The sequence below is a fragment of the Triticum aestivum genome, chromosome 6D (genome assembly GCF_018294505.1).
Source record: "Triticum aestivum cultivar Chinese Spring chromosome 6D, IWGSC CS RefSeq v2.1, whole genome shotgun sequence".
Taxonomy (NCBI): domain Eukaryota; kingdom Viridiplantae; phylum Streptophyta; class Magnoliopsida; order Poales; family Poaceae; genus Triticum; species Triticum aestivum.
In genome coordinates, this window is record NC_057811.1 from 238,200,710 (window position 1) to 238,212,699 (window position 11,990).

Here is an 11,990-nt window from a genome sequence, read left to right on the forward strand (position 1 = left end):
TATAGTAGATGAATTGCGCAAATCATGTAAAGGAAGCATAGCAATATCATCACATGAAAAACAAAAGCCAATGACCATCATCTCGTCATCTATGCCATAAGTGCAAATGGGATGTATTTTAATGGGGCATGCATAGTCACTATGTTGAGATTGAAATGAAACAATATGGGAGATCTCACTCATAGCATATGACAAGTTCAAAGGATTGTCAAACATGAAGTGACCAATAGAATTTTCACATGATATCCTATGGAGCATAGCATCACAACTAGGCAACTCAACATGCTCATCATCATATTCATCATAAATGGGTAAGTCATGACATGAAGAAGTCGCACTAGCATGAAGCATGGTAATAGGTGTGTCATCATCATGCAAACAATCATTGGTGAGATAGTCCACTAGTGGGACAAGAGAAGCACCATCACCTATGTTACCTTTGGAGCGTAGCTCATGTGTTGTAGGTGAGGTTGCAACTTGATGGTACCATGTGGGGGGTTCATCATTGTCCACCATGGCCATCGTCGTCTCCATTGGAGGTATGGACTCGTCGAGGATAGGCATGTCGTCATGTCGGAGACCTAGCACCAAAGAAAACACACTCGGAGTAGAGGTTAAGTCGTTAGAAATCATAGTGGTCTCACGTGCCGTGTCAACTACCTCACTCACTAAGTGTTGTGGCTCACTCACTCCCGGTAAGATGCTCTCACTCATATGGTTGGTGGAGTCACTCAAATGGCACTCAACCTCACATAGGATGTGTGGCATGCTCTCATGTGTGGGGCTAGTGGTGGTCACACTCATCCTCTCATAGGAAATGCACTCAATGTCATATATGGTGGAGTCACTCATGTCACTCATGGCTGGGTGGCTCTCCTCACATGGCAATTGGGTCATCTCATGATATGTGGGTGTCGGAGAGATGTTGGTGCAAATGTCTCCATGCTCAACTCCTATCTCCGCCTTGGTTGAAGGGATAGTCCCATGCTCAACCTTCTTGTCGTCGTCTTGTTGTTGGAGGCCCATATGATGTGGCACCTCGTAGCTCGTCTCCATGACCGAAGGGAATTTCCCATGCTCGGCCATCTTCTTTGAGGGACTTCCAAAGATGGAAGTGTCGCCCTCGCTCATAGGTGGTCGCCTTGTTGTTGAAGATGTTGATGTAGGCGAACTCATGGGAAGTAGGCGAAGATGCCGTACGTCCAAAGGCGAAGATGCCTTGAGAACACTTGGCGAAGATGCCGAAGTGGTTGGTGTAGCCGTAGCTCCGTTTTGGTGGTGCTCGTCTCGCGGTCTTCTCTTGTGCTCATGAAGCTTGGACTTGGCGTGAAGTAGAGCTCGTTGGGACTTGTGCATTTGCGCTTGTTGAGCATCTTCATGTTGATGATGTCGTTGTCGTACTTGAGCTCGTAGTAGATGTCGTTCGTCGTCGTGGTGCACATGATGCGTGGAGGTGTCTCGCCCTTCATGACGATGTTGGCGATGGTCGCCATGAAGATGTGGACGTGGACGACTTGCGCTTGCATCTTGTTTGCGCTCCGAAGATGATCGACTTGCTCGCCGCCGCCTTGAGGATGATGAAGGGGGAGAAGACTTGTAGTCGGCCACCATGTCGCGTAGTTGATCCTTTAGCTCGCCCAACTTGGTGTCGATGTAGTCCCTTTTCCTTGCTTCGGAGTGGTGTATGTCGATGGCGAGGTTGTCGAGGCGCTCTCGCAAGGTAGATTGTGTTCCTTGCATTTGTCGTTGTAGATCGAAGATGGACGCTTTGGTGATGTAGTTGTTCGCGCCGTCGTTGTTGTCGAAGACCGGAGATGAAATGCCTTGCCTATCCATCACAAGACTCGAGCAAATATGAGTGGGAGAAAGAGAAGAACTTATACCAAATGTACCTTGACCGATGTTGAAGATGGATCAATGATCACTCAATGTGTAACAAGGAAATAGCACAATTGGTACCAATTCTTCTCGGTTTCTCACACCTACACAAATAAGGCTTATGGTGGAGCTTGGTGAGGATAGTGGCACAAAAATTTGATGCAAAATGTTAGCCAGAGTCAATAATGTTGAAAAAGATTCACAAATTCGCAAGTGAAACAAGTAGACCAATAGCAAAGAATGGCACACGGAAACACACACACGGATAGATAAATGGGGTCGTGCAACCAAGGAATGAGCACAAAATGTGGAGTTCACGGAAAAACACTCGTGTTGCACAACTCGAGACGCTAGCACGATTGCTCAATAGGCGGATACGACACTTGTGCACAACCTATGATATGCAAAATGGATAAACTTTCTATCCCAAGTATGCTATGTATGTATGGTTCCCGGTGTTCTCTCAAGATGATCCAAGATGATCGGATATGACAATCTTATATGCAATGTGGTATGATGCTATGGCACTTGCTTACAAGCTCTTTGTTCACTCTTTTTCTTTGCTTAAAAGCTTATTCTCTTATTTTTATATATGTATGGCCACTTTTGCACAATGCACAAACCAAGATAGCAATAGTGTATATGCGGGAACAAACTTGAGGCACACGAGACTATATGATACCAATATGATATGGTATGTATGCAATGGAAGGTGTAGACCACTAATGTGCACAAGTAACGTTGCCGGCAATACTCAAATGGCTAGTCTCGATAGGCAAGTAACGCAAAATGGGCTAGGGGGTTATCAATGCAATTGCAAGGGAATATACAATGGAGGGATACCACGATACCAAGATGATATGGAGGTTACCGTCCGAGGCGATGATGAGTGGCGGTGTTCTTGATGTAGATACCAAGATGATGGATACTTGTCCCTAAGTAGCCGAAACACCTTAGGAAACGGAAAAAGCGCAAACTCAAAATCTCAAATGTCAAATGTCAAATGGTGGTAGCAGGGTGTGGAGGTGGTTGCGGAAGCTCAATGGGATTGCGAAAATGCAATGATTGGTTTTGGGACGCAATGCGGAAGTGGAGGGTAAGGTGGTGAACTATACACGGTGTCGGAATTGGAAGCACGGTCCCTAAGTAGCCGAAACACCTTAGGAGACGCAACTCACAACACAAACAAAATTGGGTTAAGTTAGGGTGGCGGAAGTGTATTGTGGGTAAGCCTATGCGGAAGTTATGGTGGTGGTTGATGAAGAAGCAACCGTCCCTAAGTAGCCGAAACACCTTAGGAGACTTGAATCACAACTCAAACAACCTCAAATGCAAAGGGGGACAAAATTGGTTAGGTTGCGGAAGTCGGTGGTGGCTATGCGAAAGTTATGGTGGAAGCCCTAGGCAAAGATGCCAAAGTGTCAAAACTTTGATGGATTCAAATGGTGATGGGACCTATCTAGAGGGATAGAGGATGTCAATAGCTACTCAACGAGCTAAAGAACGCGAAAATCGGACTCCGGATGTGAAAGTTACGGTCAAAATGGTGAAACGCTAGTGGCTGAAATGTACAGGGGTCGGACATCCGGGGCTTTGGCCGGATTTCCGGGACCTGATGTCCAGAACCGTGCGCGAAAATGCGCTCCAGGAGCCGGATGTCCGGGCCACGGGCCGGATGTCCAGGGGGCCAGATGTCCGGGGCTACGGGCCGGATGTCCGGGCTCCAAATCCGAGGATGAACTCGAGGAACTCGATTTTGGGGGCGGAAATTGATGATTTCGGGGGCAAAATTGGAGAGATTTCATGGATGGAAAGTGGGGAAAATTGGGGGAAAGCTAGATCCACAAGTAACAAAGCAAATCCACGGATCAAATTCAACAAAACATCATCAAACCAACTACTCACAAAAAAAATTGGGGGCTATTTTTTGGTGGGGATTTTCGAATTTGGGACAAAATCAACAAAAATAGGCTAGAAAACACAACAGGGAGGCTCCAAATTCATGATAAACCTAAGCTCTGATCCAAGATGATGTAGGGTGGAACCCTAGATGGCCGATCTTTCACGAAAGGAGCGGATTCCTACGAAGAACGTGATGAACACGAGGGGAAACACGAGAGGAACACGAGAGAAATCACTCAACCAACAAGAATAGATCACACATGCGCTAGATCGATGAACACAAAGGTAAGATACAAGATCCAAAGTCAACAGCGGACGATACAAACGGTAACCGGTTCTTCTCCGTGAGGAGGTCTTGAATCCACGAGGGGATCTTCCCGTGAGGGGTCTTGAATCCAAGGTTGATCTTCTCCGTAGAGGGGCCGCAGTCTCTCTCGTGGAGTCGATCCGATATGGATGAGCAAAGCTCTATCTCTCATATGAGCTAATCCTTTGCTAACCCTAACTAGGAGGAGGTGGGGGAGTATATATAGTCTAAGGGACGAAGGGGTACATGGGCCTCGGCCCAGATGCGCTGCACACAGGCAGAGGGGGCCGGATGTCCGGGTGATGGGCCGGATGTCTGGGCCTTCCCGAGACGCCGGATTTCCGGGAGCTGGGCCGGATGTCCGGCGGCTCGCGACGGGCCGGATGTCCGGGCTGACTTGGTTCAGCTTCAGGTGTCTTCTGTGATGGGTGCCGGATTTCCGGGTTGGTGCCGGATGTCCGGGCTTGCGGGAGGGCCGGATATCCGGGTCCTGTAGCCTTTCTCCGGTTCCTCTCGTCGTGCTCCTTCATCCTTGTACTTGGGGACTTGTCCATCATTCCGAGCATCTCCGAGAGGGTCTCCTTGGTACCTAGGCATGTGTAGTGTCCTTGCATTAGGTAGCAACCATGTCTCACATGAATGGAAAGGAGAAGCATTTAGGAGCGGGTTCACCTTAGGTCCAATGGCGTAGGCTCGAGTGTACATGGGGATGGTCGTAGGATGCTCCGCATCACTTGAGCTCCTGATGACAGTTCGACGGCCGATCGCTCGGCCGCCGCCTTTTGTTCAGCGGCCTCCTTCTTCACCTTCTTCAGCTCGGCCTTGAGGTTCTCGACCTCCGCGGTAATAGCTGCATTCATATTAAGAACTCCTTGCTTAGGGTTAACCCCGAATACCTTGCCTGCTAAGGAAATGCAAACTACTAAAAAGTTCAGTCCGAACTAACCCTGCGCTTTGTCGAACTGCTTGTTGACAAGGTCAAGCTCCTCATCGAGCTCTTGAGCTTCCGATTCATTTCCACCAGCTCTGCGGCATTGGCAGCCGCTCCCGGGGAGGGTGTGCGGCGTAGGCCGATATCTCTTCCTTGGCTGGTCACTCCTTCCAGGGCTTGAATAGCACCTTCCACATCTTGTTGTGGGTGGTGCCATAGAAGCGAAGCACGGTGGTTGGGTCATCGGGCATGTAGGACCACATGGGGTCGGCCCATTGTTGTCAAGGTAGGAGGCGGCGGCAGAGCATCACCTGGACAACGTTCGTCGGCTTGGCGTTCACCCTTATCATATTGGAGACACGTTTTTGTAGCTACTCCACCTCCGTGGATGATCCCCGGTCAAGGCCCTTCTTGGTCCACAAGGTTAGCCCTGTTGGAGGCCCGGATCTGAATTCAGGGGCACGTCGCGTGGTTCGGTGATATAGAACCACTCTTTTTGCCAGACCTTGACGGTATCTATGAATGTACCCTCCGGCCACTCGACCCGGGCAAGCTTACTAATCACCCCCGCACACACACACACACACACACACACAGAGTCTGCCTGCTGGCCGTCGACTATCTTCGGCTTGACGTTGAAGACCTTTAGCCACGGGCCGAAGTGTGGCTGGACCCACAAAAAGGCCTCACAGATGATGGTGAAGGCCGAAACATGAAGGATGGAGTTCGAAGTGAGATCATGAAAATCTAGCCCGTAAAAGAACATTAACCCCCTGATAAAGGGGTGAAGCGGGAAGCCCAGCCTCCGGATGAAGTGGGGGATGAACAACACCCTCTCGTCTGGCCAGGGAGTGGGGACGACTTGGCCCTCCTCCGGAGCCCGGTGAGTGACATTGGCCAGAAGGTAGCTGTCGGTGTCAAAACCAGCGGATCTCGGTTAGGGGGTCCCGAACTGTGTGTCTAAGGTCGATGGTAACAAGAGACAGGGGACATGATGTTTACCCAGGTTCGGGCCCTCTCTATGGAGGTAATACCCTACTTCCTGCTTGATTGATCTTGATGAATATGAGTATTACAAGAGTATATCTACCACGAGATCGTAATGGCTAGAACCCTAGAAGTCTAGCCTGTATGACTATGATTCTCCTCCTTACAGACTAAGCCCTCCGGTTTATATAGACACCGGAGGGGACTAGGGTTGTACAAAGTCGGTTACAGAGAATGGAATCTTCATATTGGGATGCCAAGCTTGCCTTCCACGCCAAGGAGAGTCCCATCCGGACACGGGAGAGAGTCTTCGGTCTTGTATCTTCACAGCCCATCAGTCCGGCCTACGTACCATAGTCTGGACGCCCGAGGACCCCTTAATCCAGGACTCCCTCAGTAGCCCCTGAACCAGGCTTCAATGATGAGGTGTCCGGCGTGCAAATTGTCTTCGGCATTGCAAGGCGGGTTCCTTCTCCGAATACTCCAACACAATCTTCGGATACAACGAACATGTCCGGCTCTGCAAAACAAATTCCACACACAACCGCAGAGAGTATAATATTTCACGAGTCCAATCCGCTGACAACTTTTGGTAACGTGATATCACGTCATCACCCGGTCATTATTTCGAACCGTTTTTTGGCCTGCCGCTTCGAGATGCGGTCTCATTGGCACGTCTTGTCAAAGCAGAGATCGTGTCCCCTTATTGCGGGATTTCTCATCAATACGGACGTGGGTAATCCAACCGTGCCGTCTGCACAGCCCTTGGGAATAGGTGAGTTTTAAGGCGAGTGGGGAGGCGCTTGATATTCACTGCCTTTATAAGGAGATAAGGATTCCTCTCTTTCACCCACGCCTTCTCTTCTCTCTGCCCTCCCATTCTCGAGCTCCAACGCCCAAGTCCTCATCTTTTCCGCCTCACGAAAGCACTCGACCATGTCCGGATCTGGTGCGCAAGGCAAGTGGATGGCCTCCTCCGTCAAGGAGAAGGACATCACCAAGCTTCTGGAGGCCGGGTACCTGGCGAAGGAAATCGCCCACCGGCTTCCGACCAAGGGGCAGATCGTCCTCACCCCGAAGCCCAATGAGAGGGTGGTGTTCATCCCTCACTTCGTCCGCGGGTTAGGGTTTCCTCTCCACCCTTTCGTCCGCGGACTCATGTTCTATTATGGGCTAGATTTCCATGATCTAGCCCCAAACTCCTTCCTCAACATCTCGGCATTCATTGTCGTGTGCACGGCCTTCCTCCGCATTCCACCCCACTTCGGACTGTGGCTCAAGATCTTCAACGTGAAGCCGAAGGTGGTGGATGGCCAACACGCAGAGTGCGGAGGTGCCATGGTGAGCAAGATGCCCAATGTCACATGGCCCAAAGGTACTTTTGTGGAGACCGTCAAAGAGTGGCAGAAACTGTGGTTCTATATCACAGAGCCCCGCGACGCCACCTGGGCCGCGGCTCCCGAATTCAAATCCGGAGCCCCAATGCGGCTCACCTCCTAGCTAGAGAAGGGCTTGAATTGGACTTCGTCGGACGAGCTGACAGCGCTGCAAACGCGCATCCAGAGCAAGGTGGATAAGAACATCAAGCTCGTCAATGTGATCCAGGTGATGCTAGTTCGCCGGATCCTTCCATGCCAGAGCCGAACTTGCCATTTATAGGAGTTCAATTCGGCTGAGCACCAGACCTTGCAACAGTTCTTCGGAACCACGCATGAAGATATCTAGAAGGTGCTCTTCAAGGGCAGCGAGACGCTGTCGGAGACAACCGAGGACCGCGGGCACGCCCTGGCCCATCCCGCCAGTGCGATAAGTATTTCTTGTTTCAAGGTGCATACTTTACTTGCTTAGTCACGGAAGATATCTAAACCTCACTATTTATTTTTCCAGGGCTGGACAAAGAAAGCGGAGCGGATTTGGTGTCCGGCTCCGCTGCCCGAGGAACCAGTAATTCCGCTTCTGACGAAGATGCTGGTTCCGGCGCCCTACCAGGCGCCGGAGAAGAAGGCCAAGAAGAAGGCCAAGAAGAAGGCCAAGGGGGTCCGGAGTGGCCCCCGCTGCAAAGGAGCTTCGGACATGACGTCTGAAGACAACGAGACCCACTCCTCCGCCGCCGAAGATGACGAGGAGGAGGAGGAAGAAAGCAGCTCTCCCCCTGAGGGGGGAAGGAAGAAGAGGGCGGCCTCCACAAATCTGGAGGCAGAGGCGTCCAAGAGGGGGAAGGGCTCCCTCGCGGATAACTCCGCGTGGGACGTTGACGGCAGCCCAGAGCCGCGCCCCCGAAACAAGCCCCTGGCCGCATCGTGAGTACTAAAAAACCATGATGCGTCCATATATCCGGCCTCTCTAGTTCATAGTTTTAACATGTTGAATTATGCAATTGCAGTCCGGCCCGCGACAGCTCCCTGCGATCCTCATCAGGGGATTCGCTGGATTCAAAGGCGATGGCCAGTGAGTCATCGCCGGCGGCTTACTCTCCCAAGGCCAAGGGCGACACCGAGGTGTTGGCCCAAAGGACCTTCCCAGGCCAGGGAGAGGTTCAGGAGGCCAACAGGGTGGCGCCAGAGGGTGACCCCTCGGCCATCGGACACCTGGGGGAGAAAACCCCCATGGAGACTGACGATGGGGGCCATATCCAATTCGCCCCCCAGCCGGATACCATCCCGGAGACCTACACGGCTCCGGAATCAAGCGAGCAGCCTCCTCTAAAGGGAGCAGGTGCGCCTATTCCGCCGGTGACCTCTGTCCATCCAGAGGCACCGGATAACCTGCTGGAAGCGCTACGAGGCGCTTCCATTATGGAGGAACACCGTATCCTTATGGGTACGGTGGTTGAGAGGGTTCAGTCCGTCAAGAGCAGACTGATCGAAGCCTGCACCAGCCTACTGACAGGCTTTGAGGTAAGCGACGCAAAAGAGAAAGTCATAGTATAGACAGTAGCCCCTGAGACACTGTCCGGTGTTCGAAAAGAAAACCCGGGTAGAGGATCAAGTAATTTTCGCAGGAAACTAACTAAATATGTCTGATGTGAATAAGCAGGCATCGTTGTTGGCCGCAACCTCTCATGTTGCTGAGGTCTTCGGACTAAAGCAGAGTCTGGAGCGGGCTGAAGAAGAGCTCGGCCGTGTAATGAAGCAACTGGAGGACAAACAAGGTATGTGGTGACCTTGTGTATATCCATAAACGGATGAATGACTTGTGCTGACCATAGTGCCATTATATTTATAGGAGCGGATGCTGAGGTGGAAACCCTCAAGAAAGCGCTGGCTAAGGCCAAGAAGAAAGCGGCAAAGGAGCGAGCCGCCCGTGAAAAACACGAGGCCAGGGTTTGTGAGGTCCAGTAGGAGCTCCAGGATGTCGTCAAGAAATGCGAGTCCCTGGAGCGTGACATTGCGGATCAAGAGACCGAACTGGCCAAGGCTCGCCAGAGCACACAAGAAGCCCGGGTTGAAGCCAAGGGCGCCCTCCAGGAGATCCAGGAGGCCAAGAAAATCACGGTGGGTAAGGATTTTACTATGCAAAGCAAGTATGTGAAAAAGAGGTATCTCTTACTAACCCGGATTTGGAGTTCTCCAGGGGCGTTTGCGAATCTACCGCGCAGCATTTCTGATGCTGCTGAATTCTACCGAGCTGAAGAGGGGAGCTCTTCGGAGAAGCTGTTCTGGTCGCAATACCTTGCGCCAGAACATCCGGTGCCCTTTAGCGATTAGCTAAAATAGCTGGCCGAACTGCATAGGGTGGCCGAACTGGCCATGAAGGACTTAATAATCCGGTTGTGGCCTGCCGAAGCCATACCCAGCAGCTATTTCGGTCTCGTGAAGCGGCTGTTCAATGCCTGCCCTCGGTTTGACGCCATCAAGCGATCGGTCTGCATCGAACGTGCGTGGATGGCCTTCGCCCGTGTCAAGGTGCAGTGGGCGAAGATGAGTGCCATCAAGCTCGCGACCGAGGGACCGCCCGAGGGCAAGGAGCACCGCACGCCCCAGCAATATTTTAGCGATGTCTTGGAGGGATCCCGCATTCTAGCGGAGCAATGTGCAAAAGATGTAATCTTTGAATGAATACTTTTATGTTATCTCGCCCTGTATTATGAAACAAGTTCGGCTATGTGATATAATGCTTATTAATATTTTACCTCTTGTGCGGCCGTGTTTATGAAATTTTGAGAGTTGGCCAGTCGTCGGGTTCAGCCCCCACGTAGGTAGTACGGGGGTGTTCGGGATGGAATCTAAACACCCTTGATCCAATTGTTTGGTCCTTGAAGGAGGTGTTTAGCGCAATGAACCAGGCAATCGGACTATGTGGCTTTATTACCCTCACTTAGCCATAGGAGTTTGACAATGAAAATTTAGGCGCGGCCCCTAGTATCCGAACTAGGGTGCTGTAAACACCTGATCGGGTAAGAGCCGATTCATCGCGTAATGCGGAAAAGAATCGCTAACGATTTGAGACCTCCGAAGAGCTGACCGGCTCACGCCGCATCATGACAGTCAGTTTTCGGCTTTCTCTACTGAAGATGCTCATCTGGATAAACCAGGACACAATCGGCAACCCAACTATTGACCAAAGACATGATTTGGAGCCAATCGGCAACCCAACTATTGACCAAAGACATGATTTGGTGCTCATCCGTAACGTAAGGTAGTAAGCACAGGAGCCGGGCAACCCAACTATTGACCAAAGACATGATTTGGAGCCAATGCATATGATGCTAAATTCGGGGTGCCGAACTACACTGTAAAAAGTGTTCGGACTTTGTTGCCGTATTATGGGCTGCAATGAAGCCCCTGGCAGATTAAAGCGTACCAAAATGTACGGGTGCAATTTGATAAGATTATCAAAAAAAGAAAAGGAAAAAGGGGGGAAGTAAGCTAGCGCCGCAGAAGTTCGGCCGCAAACTGTTTCCATTATAGTTTGATTAATACGTCAAAGCGTATTTGTACAAGTAGTGCGATAAGCAACATGGCTATTTAACATGCCACAATCAAGGGGGGCTGCCCCTATGCGTCAGTGCTTCTTGCCATCTTGGTGTGTCTATCCTGTCGAGAGGACCGATGATTAGGTTGTCAGAAGAAGCCTATGGAAAAGAAACCTGAAAAGAATAAAAAGGAAAAAGTGAAAGTATGTGTGTCCAGGGAAGGGTCGAGCCGTATTATGGATCACAATCTGGTTAAGCCTCCGTCTATGTCCATGGTATTTTGAGTGCGTAGTTATGTACGCGCGGTAGGAGCGCCGCCACTTGGTCGGGACTGGGACGGAGGCCAAATTGCTAGTCGAGCTCTTGACGAGCTGGGTTGTCCTGCTGCAGAGTAGTCCGGACTCGTTTGACAGTGTCTGGGAGCTCGGCCGCCGAATTAAGGTTCTGCTTGAGAAGGCCGCTCTGTACTTCTACTGCTAAAGCAGCGGTGTGCTCCTCGATACGGAGGGAGCGTTCCGTGTTTCCATTGACTGTTATGACGCCACGTGGTCCGGGCATCTTGAGCTTGAGATAAGCATAGTGTGGCACTGCGTTGAATCGAGCAAATGCGGTTCGTCCAAGTAGTGCGTGATAGCCACTACGAAAGGGAACGATATCGAAGATCAATTCACTTCGGAAGTTGTCCGGTGATCCGAAGACAACCTCTAGTGTGATTGAGCCCGTACAGCGGGCCTCTACACCTGGTATGACTCCTTTAAAGGTAGTCTTTATGGGCTTGATTCTTGAGGGATTAATGCCCATTTTGCGCGTTGTATCCTGATAGAGCAGGTTCAGGCTGCTACCACCGTCCATGAGGACTCGCATGAGGTGGAATCCATCAATGATTGGGTCGAGGACCAGCGCGGCTGAACTGCCATGACAGATACCGGTCGGATGGTCCCTGCGATCGAAAGTGATCGGACAAGAAGACCATGGGTTGAACTTTGGGGCGACTGGCTCCATCGCGTAGACGTCCATGAGCGTGCGTTTGCACACCCTCTTGGGGATATGGGTAGCATATAACATGTCCA

At 51.0% G+C, this 11,990-nt stretch overlaps 1 protein-coding gene across 1 annotated transcript in view; it reads left to right on the top strand.

Moving 5' to 3' along the window:
* Positions 1 to 9,131: 9,131 nt before the first annotated feature.
* LOC123142571 (inactive LRR receptor-like serine/threonine-protein kinase BIR2) overlaps positions 9,132 to 11,990 on the top strand; it is a 10,449-nt gene continuing 7,590 nt past the window's right edge. The window contains exons 1-2 of the mRNA XM_044561429.1: positions 9,132 to 9,156; positions 9,231 to 9,342. Coding sequence (XP_044417364.1) covers positions 9,132 to 9,156; positions 9,231 to 9,342 — 137 coding nt within the window. The remainder of the gene's footprint in view (positions 9,157 to 9,230; positions 9,343 to 11,990) is intronic.